This window comes from Malaclemys terrapin, chromosome 2 (genome assembly GCF_027887155.1).
Source record: "Malaclemys terrapin pileata isolate rMalTer1 chromosome 2, rMalTer1.hap1, whole genome shotgun sequence".
Taxonomy (NCBI): Eukaryota; Metazoa; Chordata; order Testudines; family Emydidae; genus Malaclemys; species Malaclemys terrapin.
The window spans coordinates 9,406,574-9,419,408 of record NC_071506.1 but is presented as its reverse complement, the minus strand read 5'-3'; the positions used below and the strand labels follow the sequence as shown (position 1 = coordinate 9,419,408).

The following is a 12,835-nucleotide window of genomic DNA, read 5'->3' as shown; positions in this document are numbered from 1 at the left end:
ACCCCACCCACATACCCACCCCCTGACAGGCCCCCCAGGACTCGCACTCCCAACCCTCCCTGTTCCCCATCCACTGACCGCCCCCGCCCAGAACTGTCGCCCCATCCAACCGCCCCCTCCTCCCTAACTGCCCCCCAGGACTCCCCTCGCCCTTACCCAATCCCCCCACTCACCGCCCCCTTACCAGCGGTAGGAGCTTGCAGCCACGACACCAGGCCAGAGCCAGTTACACTGCCCAGCAGGAGTGGCAAGCCAGAGTGAGGCCTGCGTGGAAGGAGGGGGGGGGGGGCAGCGGGGGAGGGGCCGGGGGCTAGTCTCCCTGGCCAGGAGCTCAGAGGGCAGGCAAGACGCTCCTGTGGGCCACATGCGGCCCACAGGCCGTAGTTTGCCCACCTCTGTGCTAAACCCTCTGGACACCATACAAGTGCCTCCAAGGCACAGCATAGACTGCAGTATTGAAGGGGGAACATAATGCTATCCAAAAATCCCCACCTAGCCCTCCTCATGCACCCCCACTTATCAACTGATTGTTTCCCCCCAAAATGGAAACAATCTCAGAAAGGGGTAAATACATATTAAAAAAGATTGACAAAACCCCACAAGTGATTCCTACTTCCCTAACCACAGCACCTGTAGCTGCCTGACCCTCAAGGACAGGGCCTTTATCAATGGTTGAGTGGCTGGCTAAACTGAGAGGGGAGAAATGAAAAACTGGAGATGAAGTGTTAGAAGAACTCACTGCATAAGCTCCCAAAAACCTGAAAAAATAAGGGAGAGCTGGTTTCATAGAATATCAGGGTTGGAAGAGACCTCCAGAAGTCATCTAATCCAACCCCCTGCTCAAAGTAGGACCAATCCCTGGGCAGATTTTTGCCCCAGATCCCTAAATGGCCCCCTCAAGGACTGAACTCACAACCTTGGGTTTAGCAGGCCAATGTGCAAACCACTTGTTGGAGATCAGAGAGGAAAGACAAGGAACTATCAAGAGAGTGCGAGTGAGAGATTAAGTGGCCAGAGACCACACTGTCATGGCAAGAGACACTGTAGTGAGAGACAGGGACATGCAGAGACAACACATTGAGGCAATACAGAAGCAGAATGCTCTGGTACAGCATTTGCTGGTAGAGTATGCCCAGATAATTCAGTGTCCTCAACCAGGACACAGCCATGTTCTGTAGCCTCTGGACAAAGGGTACTAGGAACATTGGCACATGTTCCCTGCTATGCCCCTACAGCAGTGCTTCCAAATACTATTCCAGCCTGGGCCAAGGTCAGGGCAGGGAGAACAATTGTACCTGGGAGCCCAGCTCTTACAAGTCATCTAACATCCCTGGTGACTTTGAGCCCTGACATTCCCCACAAGAAGACCGAAGAACAAGAGGCAGCAGAGGAAACAGATGGATGTACAGCTGTACATTTTCAGGCCTGAAATTCAATGTAACCGCAATCCATATCTCTGACAGTACTGACCTGGGTCTTGCCATTTTCTAGTGGGCGCCTGGCTGGCTGCTTAAACTGCTGAGCAAGTCTCGGCACCTCAGCTACCCACCCACTGGCAAGGCTCCCCCCCTTCCCCGCTTTCACCAATATTGTGCAAAATACAACATGCAGCTATAATCTCAGGCTTTTTTCCCTGCAACTTCCAACCTAGCCCCTTAACAGCGCCACCTTCCTTTCAGATAGCCAAATGCACACTCCACAGTCATTCTACAACTAGGGATGTGACAGTTAAATAGTTCCTTCCTTCTATCCAAGCAGCCTGTGAATGACTTCATTAGCCAGGGAAGCAGAGGATAAGCCAGGTCTCCCTGGACAACCTGAGCCATCTCCACACCGTTAATGCCCATAGTGAGCCTGGGGGCAAACTGTTCATTAAGATAAATAGGGCTGAGTTCTAAAAGATCCTAGCATCATGGCCTTTACAGACCATCCTGCATTTGTGTTTGTAGATCTACCATGGTGGTCAACCAAATCATTAAGCACCACGGAGAAATACCCCTTTGTTTAGAAACTGAGGCCTTGTGCGGGGCAGACTGTAGGCACATAGGTTCCATCAATTGCCCCAATACAGTTTGGGAACCCCATGTGTGCAAAGCCATCAATCTCCTGAGCATTACCAAGCTTTATAACCTACTGCAGCAGTACTTTATGGATAGCATCAAACGCCTGCATGACAATAGCTCCAGCAGTTGATCTCCCTTATGCTGAATTAGTTGGCTATGGACTGGTAGCATTCAGAGGTGGCTCGCTTCCAGATGGCAGTGGTGAGTGGGGCACTCTGTTGGTCTGCTGCTGTTGCAGCTCTGGAGCTACTTCAGTACAGATATCCAAAAAAGGTTGCTTTCACCATGCTGAAATTCTCTCACCACTTACTTGGTCATCCCAGATGTATAGAATGATCATTTCCCACCAATAGATGCTGGCTTCCCAAGTCCTGCAATGGCACCGCATGAAGCTGTTCCAGGAACAGCTCTGTTGTAGCAGTTGCTTGGTGTCATCCTCTTCTTCCTCATCACCCTTCTTGTCACTGCTGGAGGAGCTGCTGCTGCTACGCCATCGGCTTGGTGGTGCAGCAGGCAAAGTCCAAACTGAAGCTACTCAGCTTAAAGAGGTCAAATAAAGCCCAAGCAGCCTCTGTACAGTAGTAACTCCTCACTTAAAGTCATCCTGGTTAACGTAAGGAACATGCTCGTTTAAAGTTGTGTAATGTTCCCTTCTAACGTCGTTTGGCAGCCGCCTGCTTGGTCTACTGCTTGCAGGAAGAGCAGCCCCTTGCAACTAGCTGGTGGGGGCCTGGATCCAGGGTGGACCGGCAGCCCCCCTATCAGCTCCCTGCTCCTCTAGAGTTCCCTGTGCAGCAGTTCAGCTGTGTCCCTCCCCCCACTGCCATGTGCTGCTCCTGCCCTCTGCCTTGTAGCTGCTCCCCTGAGACTCCTGCTTGCTGTGGCGGGGGAGGGAAGGAAGAAGGGAGCTGTCAGGGTGTCTCCCTCCCCCCCCTGCTCCTGCACCCCACTTACCCCCATCTTCCACAGAGCAGGGCTCAGGATGGAGGGAACTTGCAGCAGCTGGGGTCTCAGCAAGCTGATCTAATTAACAGGGCTGTGTACTTAAGGGAAATGCGCATATCTCTCTCACTCTGCAAGGCAGCAGGAATGGAGGGAGTTAACCCCTGAGGGCTCAGCCAATTGCTAGTTCATCATTTAGCAGTAAGACATTGCCTGGGAAATATCCCACCCTCTGGCTCCTCCACCTCAACCAAGCATCACAATCATTACTGTGTACCAGTATTAAAGTGTGTGTGCGCGCACACACACACACACACACACACACAAAATACATATATAGTCTTGTCTGGTGAAAAAAATTCCCTGGAACCTAACCCCCTCATTTACATTAATTCTTATGGGGAAATTGGATTTGTGTAACATCGTTGTGCTTAAAGTCGCATTTTTCAGGAACATAACACTTGTGGTCGCGAGCATAGCAATGCAGCCAACCATTAAAAATGTTACTAGCCTGCCCAGAAAAAGAGGAAGCATGGAATGGAGAGAATGGAATCAGATTTTTTGAGAGTTTGGCCTCAAGTCCCAGAATTCTACAGGTTTCTGCTATGCATCTGACAATGTGTGAGAAAAATCCCAGAGTACACAATGCTCAGCAGTGATGCAAAGGATTGTGGACTACCTTCCCAGATTGCCATGCGCTTAGTATGCTGCATGTACATGATGCAAACTGAAAGAGGCCAGAGCCGTCCTGTGTGCATGCTAATCGGTATGGCTTCTGTATAGTGCAAACAGCAAGTGTCAACTGAATGCAAGCTACACCCTACTCCTCCCCCGCCCATACAAGGCCATGGTTCTTCTTCAGCGACCATTGTTTACTGTTGATATAACATGGTCACTCAGTTTCGGCATGTGCACATACCTCAATAGTTCAGTTGTATCTTTTAAATCATAAAATGTTGAAATATATAAAATTAAGATACATGAAAAAAAAAAAAACACACTGAGTGTTACTGACTCACATCTTCTATTATTGTACAACCATATCAGATTACCATATAGATTACCTGTTGGGGCAAGCCTAGAAAAAAAATGGTTTGAAGTTGTGAGGGAGGGGGAATTAAACATCTAATACATTCATGCAGGACTGGGAAAAAAGACTAGTGTGCCAATATTTAAAGAGAGTATATCCTATGATCCACAAAATTATAACCTCATTAGCCTGACAGATTCCACAAACCAATCTTCAAGTTTCCAAACCACATAGAAAGGTCAAAGTAGGACTTGATCAAATTTGGCAGTATCAGGTAATGAAGCAATACTGTTTTAAACTGTATTTTAAAGCATAGATAGTACATACAATAATTCAGACACCACTAAACCTGCTCAAATTCTGCCCTCTTCCCATTCACCACTTGCTGCAGCAAGTGATACGGAAGTGTTTGTTAATCTAACACACTTAATACCTGGCCCCCACCTTTAGTTAGAAAGTCTGGAGTGTCATGTCCTTTAATGAGCCCAGCAATTATTTGGGAAACTGGCAAAGGCACTTCCTGAATATGCAAGAAGCAGAACAGTCTACACTCATTTTAATCCTCATTTTATTTCTATTTCTATTACACAATGCACTGTGTACTGCAGCAAGGATGCCCAAAGTTGTTCTCTCCATTAATGGATTTCTTGTTACCAAGATGGCCAACAGGTAATCTTATGGACATCCTGTACCAATAACCCTGACCTAATTAAGAGAGAGTTTTTGGCAGCTAAATTGCAATCTAGTTTTAAAACATGCCAATAGTTTAGATCTGCAACTTTATTTGAGCAAACAAAAACTTTTAGATGTTTAGTTAACATTAGCCGTGGCATATTACTTCAGAGCTACATAGCTTCATGTTGACCATGAATCCATGCTATCTTCATCTGAGATTTTTCAGACCCTTAAGCATAAAAAGTTGAAATATTGTACGTCATGTCGAATGTTAAACTATCTAAGTGAGAGGTTTAACTGGGTATAAGTACTCTCTCCTTTTCCTCATGTGCCAGTTGCCTATTGCATAATATGGGCAAGTTCTTGGCACAATATCTCTTTTTATATGTTTAACGATACAAAGAGATACCAAGCAAGAGCTTTACTGAATTACACACAAGATAAGATTCGCTAGAAGCTCAAAATAGAACATACAATATTATATAGATCAATAGTTATTGTCAAAGCCAAACCATACAATATTCTCAGCATTTTCTTGGGCAAAGTAACCTGATTAAGTTTCCCAGTTCTTGTGTCAAGACTACTGAAAACAAGTTTGTACCTGAAGTCTGCTGGACTAAATATTTGTCCAATATGTTAGAATGATATAATTGGACATATGTTTTTTTTTTTAATGCATTGAAAACACATTTGAAAATACATAGGTTTTATATATTTGTACTGACAACTTAGAATATTAGCAAAAAATACTTGGTGCTTTTTCCTCAAATCTCCTATAAGAGCTAACCCTATGAAATAACAAGCAAAACCATTATACAGATGGTATATGCAAGTTCAAGGTGTTTAACATTTTGTAAGAGATCACACAATTAGTCAGTAGCAGAGTCAAGAATAGAACTCAGATGTTCCAATTTGCAGCTCACTGCTCTAGCTGTAACAAAACCACTTCTTCCTATGGCATTAGCCAAAAAAACAAAACAAAACATTAAGAACAAGCAATGGCTTTATGTTTAAAGCAGTATATTAGACATGAAAAAAAATGTACTTACCAATTTGCAACAATACTGGGGTTACCAATGCTGTCTCCATGGCATAACAGAATTCCCTGCCAAACATCACTGCACCATGCATCACCCACAGGCGTACTGGTATCCGGTTTATGGATCCTTCGCTAATAGTCTCCTCCCTGCTCTCATTCTCTTTGTTTGCTGGTTTCTGAAGATCTGTCACAGGGAGCTCTTGAACTTGCATAGATTCCGAGTCAGCATTCTGGGGAGCCATTTTCATTACCATAAAAATATATATTTATTATAGCTCTATAAATAATACTATCATATCTCTAAGATGTCTTCTCTTTCAGCTTCTGTTGTGTTCCTGGTGCAAGTAATGCTTATATTCCTCTTGTACAGATAGGTATTTCACAACTTCTCAGGTAGGTATGAAACAAAAAACAGGAAGCTACTTAGTAGGAATTTCAACATATGGCTTGCTATGTTTACTGTGAATTAGAGTTAAAAATCCATAATTGCCATTCAGTTAATACCAGTTTCATAATTATTATTGACAAGGTGCTGAAGTTATTCTTGCTACACAGAGGTGGAAAGGCGACACAAAAAGGTGCTCCACTGTTAATCCCCATCGAGTGGCTGATTAATCTGCAACAAAGCAATAAAGTGCAAACCATTAGATAGCCAAGCAATAGATTGCAAACTGCAATCACCCTTCTGAATGTATACACTAAACAAACGTTTTCTTCACTATCAGCACCCCTGCCCAATATAGGGCCTTTATCCCAAAGCACTTAAAAACAGTGAACAAGCTTCACATCACATATCATTAAAATGCAGCTGTTTAACTGTACTGAAACACTACTCTACAGTTTAGGGCATGAGGTGAAGGTTATTTAAGTTAGATGATTTGCAGGAGAAAAATCTAAGCAAAGTGTAATTTACTATATTTAGGCTTTGGCCAGAGTACTACGTAGAAGACTCAGTAATTCACAAGTTCTTTCGTGAACTCAGCTTTAGGTTCCATTTAAGAGAGGTCACAGCATACGCCAACACTGCTCTCCAGGACACAGGTTCAGTGCTGACAGGTGAGACCACCATGTACTGACTCACCAAATACCACTTTCTGAAACACCTACAATAGCCCTCTGAGGTCTCAAGGATAGAAAGTACTATACTTTCAATACCTGAGAGCTCCACAATTGTCATTTACATTAAGCACACAGTAATACCCATTATCCCACGGTTTCCTCCCCAGATCTCCATAATACTTGAATGCATGACCTATTGTACAGGTTGGTAGAGGTTGACTTCCGTGGTTTACTTTAAAAACCTGAATACCCAAGAGTTGTTTTTTTTAAGTGTGGAGCATTCTGATAGGAAAAACTTGATTATCATGGTCTTTCCTGTAACAAATTTAAGCAGAAGTGTAAAAAAGTCACACAGCTGGGAAGAAACTTTTGAAGTCCAATACTTCAATATTGAACTTCTGAATAGGTCATGTCCCTAATGCTTACCTCTTCTCCCTGCAACACCAAGACATCCAATCACAGCCCCTATCTTTCAAAGCCGGTCAATACTGCTGATTCTAAAGTTGATCACAGTGGAGTGATGCAATGCTCTCCGGCCTGCACAGTATTCCGAGACTACGTTCTGCCTAGGGACTTCTCATGTCTCCCATACAGCAGGGCAGAGAGAAGCATCACTGAGCCACAGGAAATCTTACGTAGAACTAGCCATAATGATATATTTTTAGCGAGAAGGATAAGCATTTTGCAATAAATGCAACTGTTAATTTCCAAGGAGTCAGATTTGACATTAATTTCCATGTTTGTTTCAGAGAGATGTGTATGAAAGTCTAACCCAATGTATTTGATTCTACTGAAAGAAACAACGTGGGTGAGGTAATGTCTTTTGTTGGACCAACTTCCACTGGTGAGAAGCTTTCGAGCTCAGAGTCTTTCTTCAGGTCCACAATGTTATTTTGTAAGTTACCCCCATGCTAAGTTCTCTTTGAGAAAGGTCTGAGCAGTCTCTTTACCCATAACCAAGGCACATTCCCTTCCTGTTTATCATCGACTCTAGATCCTGTACTGTGGATCATCTACTCCTATAGGTTTCTCATCTGGACAAGCATTATCTCCCAAAAGCAAAATTCTGACAAGGGGGCCGATTTAAGGAAAACCATGGCGATTAGCTCAATCTGGTTAAAAAAAATTATAGTGGTATCATATTGAAGAGTTAATCTCCAAATTCAAGATCAAAGTTGCAATATGTTGAGGTTTATTTTATTTTATTTTTTTTAATAAAACAAAAACCCCACCACACTCACCCTGCAACTGAATTTTCACCCCAGCACAAAGGGCCCCACGAACGAGTTTAAGTGATGCAGAAAACCTTAACACAGAGTTTATGATGCACAGGGCCCTGTCTGCCCTCTGCCCCAGGACGAGTTTCACCCTATGAGACTGGCATTTTAGTCTGGTCTTTTACCAGTCTTTTGGTCCTGCTGCTCCAGCATACCGTCTGCCATTGCTTTACAGCACTATAAAACTATAGCGCTGTTTGTATTGCCTTACCCAGTATACGTTGTCACAGCCAGATAAAAGGAGGCAATGAGCCCTCATAGGAAGTATTTTTCCATGGCACAAAGGTTACCAAGTTCATCCAGACTGCAAGGCAGCTGAGTATTTTGGTCAGACTAATATCCCAGGGTTTTAACAGCTGCATTAGAAACCCCACAAAGTGACTTTTTCTTCTAAACTATTAAAATTACAGGAGCTCTTTAATGTAATCATTTGATAACAAACCTTAACTACTATAATGTGCTCCATATGTGGCTAGATCTTGATCACTTGGAGATATTAAACCGGTGCTAGAATGCAGCAGCTTGTTTATCATGCCGAGAGCACTTGTGCTTTAGGAGTGCCAAGTGTCTGTTTAACCTAGAGAGCCCTAAACAGTTTTGAACAGGGTTACCGGAGAGTAGGGAGACCAGGTGTTTGTTTTTTTTGACTGGAACACCTGGTCGAAAAAGGACCCTAGCAGCTCTGGACAGCACCGCCGACCAGGTTGTTAAGAGTCTGGTCAGCAGTGTTGTGGAGCTAGGGCAGACCAGCCCCTACCTGTCCTGGCACTGTGGACTACATTGTGTCCCAGAAGCTGCCAGCAGGTCTGGCTTCTAGGTGGTGGTGGGGGTGGAATGTGTATCTGTGCGCTGCCCCCACCCTGAGCACTGGCGCCACACTCCCATTAGCCAGGAACCGTGGCCAATGGGAGCTAGGGGTGGGCCGTGCCTGCGGGCGAGAGCAGCATAGCGTGAAGCTGCCTGCCGCGCCTCCGCCTAGGACCCGAACCTGCTGGCCACTTCTGGGGTGCAGCGCAGTTCGCGGTGCCAGGACAGGCAGGAAGCATGTCTTAGTCCCCCTGCTGTGCCGCTGACTGGGAGCTGCTGCAAGTAAGCCTGCACCCCAAACCCCTCATCCCCAGCCCAGAGCCCCCTTCCACACCCTGAACCCCTCATTTCTGGCCCCACCCCAGAGCCCTCACCCCCTCCCACATCCCATCCCCTGCCCCAGCCCAGCGAAAGTGAATGAGGGTGGGGGAAAGAGCGAGTCACCGAGGGAGGGGGAAATGTAGTGAGCAGGGCCTTGGGGAAGGGGCAGGGCTAGGGTGTTCAGTTTTGTGGGATTAGAAAGTTGGCAACCCTACCTGAGAGATCATCTCTCCCACACAGCAGTACTACTGCAGCAGAGATGCTTAGCTTGGGATTAGGATTTATAAAGCACAGGGAGCTGCTGGCTGGAAATCCTCCACAAAGACCCCTCAGTTTTGGAATTGGTTTCCAACCTTGATCTGCCTGCATAGTCTGTAGACATTACTTCCTTTGTGGGGGAGGGTAAGTGGCGGGCTGAGGTCAGGGGAGGGGTGTAATTGTTATTATGGTTTTAGTATTCGATGTGTGCACCTGTTGACTATTCAACCGGATAAGGGGCAGCGTTATTTGTACTTGCATATTTATGGTAAATGCAAATATTAAGAGGGACATATTTTTATGAACAAAAAAAGCCAGCTGCAAACTCGTAACAGATGCTAGAATAGACAGACAAATACCCTTTAAATACATCCAAATATCAATTTAGAACACTACTAAAAATAGTTTGAAATGTGTATTAGGACCGGTCACTCAGCAGCCTGAGTTAATAGTATTAAAACACCAGTATTTGCTAAAATACCAACATTGTGTTGTTTGGCACTGTGGAGGAAACAAATATGAAGATTTTCTCTGCCCCAAGGAACTTATAGTTTAAGACTCATCACTATAGGAAAGTGCAGACTTGAGTTTCTGCTTTGTTTCCTCTCATTTTACTCTTCAATAAAATAATGTTGAGTTGGAAGGGGGATTTGACTTGGGTTTTAATATGTCTAACACTGCAAAAAACCTCATGGTAGTGAATCTCCAAGCCCAGGAAAATTGACTTGGGCTCTTGGGGCTCCAAGATGCTCCCCATCACTGGGTTTCAAAGCCCAGGCTCCAGCCCAAGGCCAGATGTCAACACTGCTCTTTTTAGCCCTGCAGTCCAAGCCCCCTAAGTGCAAATCAATTGATCTGGGTGCAGACTCTGTACCATGGGTTTTTCTTTGCAGCATAGACACACCTTTGTAATAGTCATGGGATTCTCTGAAGATATTTAGAAAGTATCTGAATGAAACCCGAGTGGTGCTTAGTTTATCAGATTAGAATGTTTTCCCATGCATGGGGCAGGATTAGGGAGAAGGATGAGGGTGGGGGCTGGTATCATTGGCAGAGTGAAAGGGATGAGAAGATGAGATCAGAGAGTTAGGCCAAGATACAGTTGAGCAAGACCCTGAAGGTGAAACTAAGATGATTCAACTTGATATGGATGGCAAGGGGGAGTCAGATTCAAAGAGTGGAGTGACAGGCTATGATTGATAAGGGATCCTGGCTTTGTGATAATCCCTCTTCCGCCCCCAAATTATCCAGTAACCCCCCTCCCCAGAAAAATCCGTGTTTTTCTGCGATTAAAATGAAATGCAGAACTTGAGTTTCCCTAAAGCGTGAGCTCTCTAGATTATATCACTGGAACACAATGTTTTATTGATAGATTTACAATTTTTAAGCAAGCTCAAAGCCTACCAGTGCCATCAATCATAATAAAATTAAATACAATTGCAGTTTGTATTTCTTACATATACCAAATACTTCTATGTACTAGGCTCAGCACCGGGTTGTTTAATTTGGAGAGCTGGATAAACTGGATTTTACTGTATGTTTCTATTTTTTCCACAAAGTGTAAAAACTAAGTGGTTTTCTGTCAAAATGTAAATTCCATGTTTTTCCACAGCAAATAGATTTCTAGGATCTCTGTTGAGCAACAAAGAAAATGTTAACAGCTGCATTTTTCCTTGTCTCTTTCCAGTCCAATCTGGGTATCAGAGTTGGAGGCCACAGAGAAAGTAGTTACGGTAATCCAGACAAGTGACCTGGGCATGGACAGATTTTATCCACTGGAACAAGAAAGGATGACTAAAAACCCAACAACATCTGCTTGATGGTGAAGGATTACAATAGCCTTCCCTCACTACGGCAATTCAACTCCAAATGCAAATCTAACGCAAAAATACTATCTTCATAGTGAGGTCTTTTGCAAGATTTGAGATGTATAAACACAACTAGTTTATTTTATAATAATCCTGCTTCCTCCTCTCCCCCACAATTAACTTTGCAGTGACACAAAGATTAATACAGGAATAAAGTTTTGCCAGGACAAGAGGTTAATGCTCATTTACAGAACCATGGGAGAATTTCAGGAGCAGTGAGTTCTTCCTTACAAAGATTCCAGGTTATAACAGGTCTTAGAGAATCACTGGTTTCATTTTACTGGATCTGAAGGCTGTAGGGAGAGATCAATTCCCCTGCATCATGCTCAGCTCTTCTCCCCGCCCCATGGCATGTGGAAATCAGAAAACAGGAATACCAAGTAAGTTAGTTTCTTGGCTTTGGGGCCAGCTAGGGTTGCCAACTTTCCAATCGAAACCAAACTGAACACCCTTGCCATGTCCCCTGCCCTGAGACCCCACTCCTGACTCCCTCCATCCCGCCTTACTCGCTCTCCCCCATCCTCAGTCACTTTTGGGCTGGGGCAGTAGGCTGGGGTGCAGAAGGGAGTGAGGGCTCAGGCTGGGAGGGTGTACTCTGGGTGCAGGAGGGGGCTAGGGATGAGGGGTTTGGGATGCAGGAGGGGGTTCCGACCGGGGACAGGAGTCCAGGAGAGGGGGTCCAGGGTGTGTGCTCTGGCCAGGCAGCACTTACCTCAGGTGGCTCCCAGTCAGCAGCACAGTGGGGCTAAGGCAGGCTCCCAGAAGTGGCCAGCACAGACTTGCAGGGTCCAATGGGCTCTGCGTGCTGCCCAGGGTGGCAGGCGCCGCTCCGCAGCTCCCACTGGCTGTGGTTCCCAGACAATGGGTGCTGCGGAGTCAGTGCTCAGGATGGGGGCACCGCAGGGAGGCTCCCTAGCCCCTGCGCCTAGGAGCCGAACATGCCAGCCGCTTCCAGGAACTGTGTGGAACCAGGGCAGGCCACCAGGGTCCCTTTTTGACCGGGTGTTCTGGTCAAAAACTGGATGCCTGGCAACTCTAGGGCCAGCAAACAATGGGGAAAGTAGCAAAGTTATCTAGAAACATCATAAAACTTCATAGCTGAGAAGAGTTACTATAGTGGTATCACTTCAGAAGTAGTTAGTTATTTGAAAGAGCGTTTGTGGCCATTTTTAATACAGTAAAGCCTCAGTTACAAAACAGAGTTATTAACCGACTGGTCAATTACACACACCTCATTTGGAACTGGACATATGCAATCAGGCAGCAGATACAAAAAAGCAAATACAGTACTGTGTTTACCGTAAACTACTGAAAAAAAGGGAACGTTTAAAAAAGATTTGACAAGGTAAGGAAACGATTTGTGCTTGTTTCATTTAAATTAAATTTAAAAGGCAACATTTTTCTTCTGCACAGTAAAGTTGCAAAGTTGTAGTAAGTCAATGTTCAGTTGTAAACTTTTGAAACAACCATAACGTTTTGTTCAGAATCAGAGGGGT

At 44.9% G+C, this 12,835-nt stretch overlaps 1 protein-coding gene across 2 annotated transcripts in view; it reads right to left on the bottom strand.

The window, feature by feature from the left end:
- SLC45A4 (solute carrier family 45 member 4) overlaps window positions 1-12,835 on the bottom strand; it is an 86,890-nt gene that overhangs the window by 37,018 nt on the left and 37,037 nt on the right. For both annotated transcript variants that reach the window (XM_054017982.1, XM_054017983.1), the window contains exon 2: window positions 5,760-6,365. In XM_054017982.1, coding sequence (XP_053873957.1) covers window positions 5,760-6,003 — 244 coding nt within the window. In that variant the 5' untranslated portion in view covers window positions 6,004-6,365. The remainder of the gene's footprint in view (window positions 1-5,759; window positions 6,366-12,835) is intronic.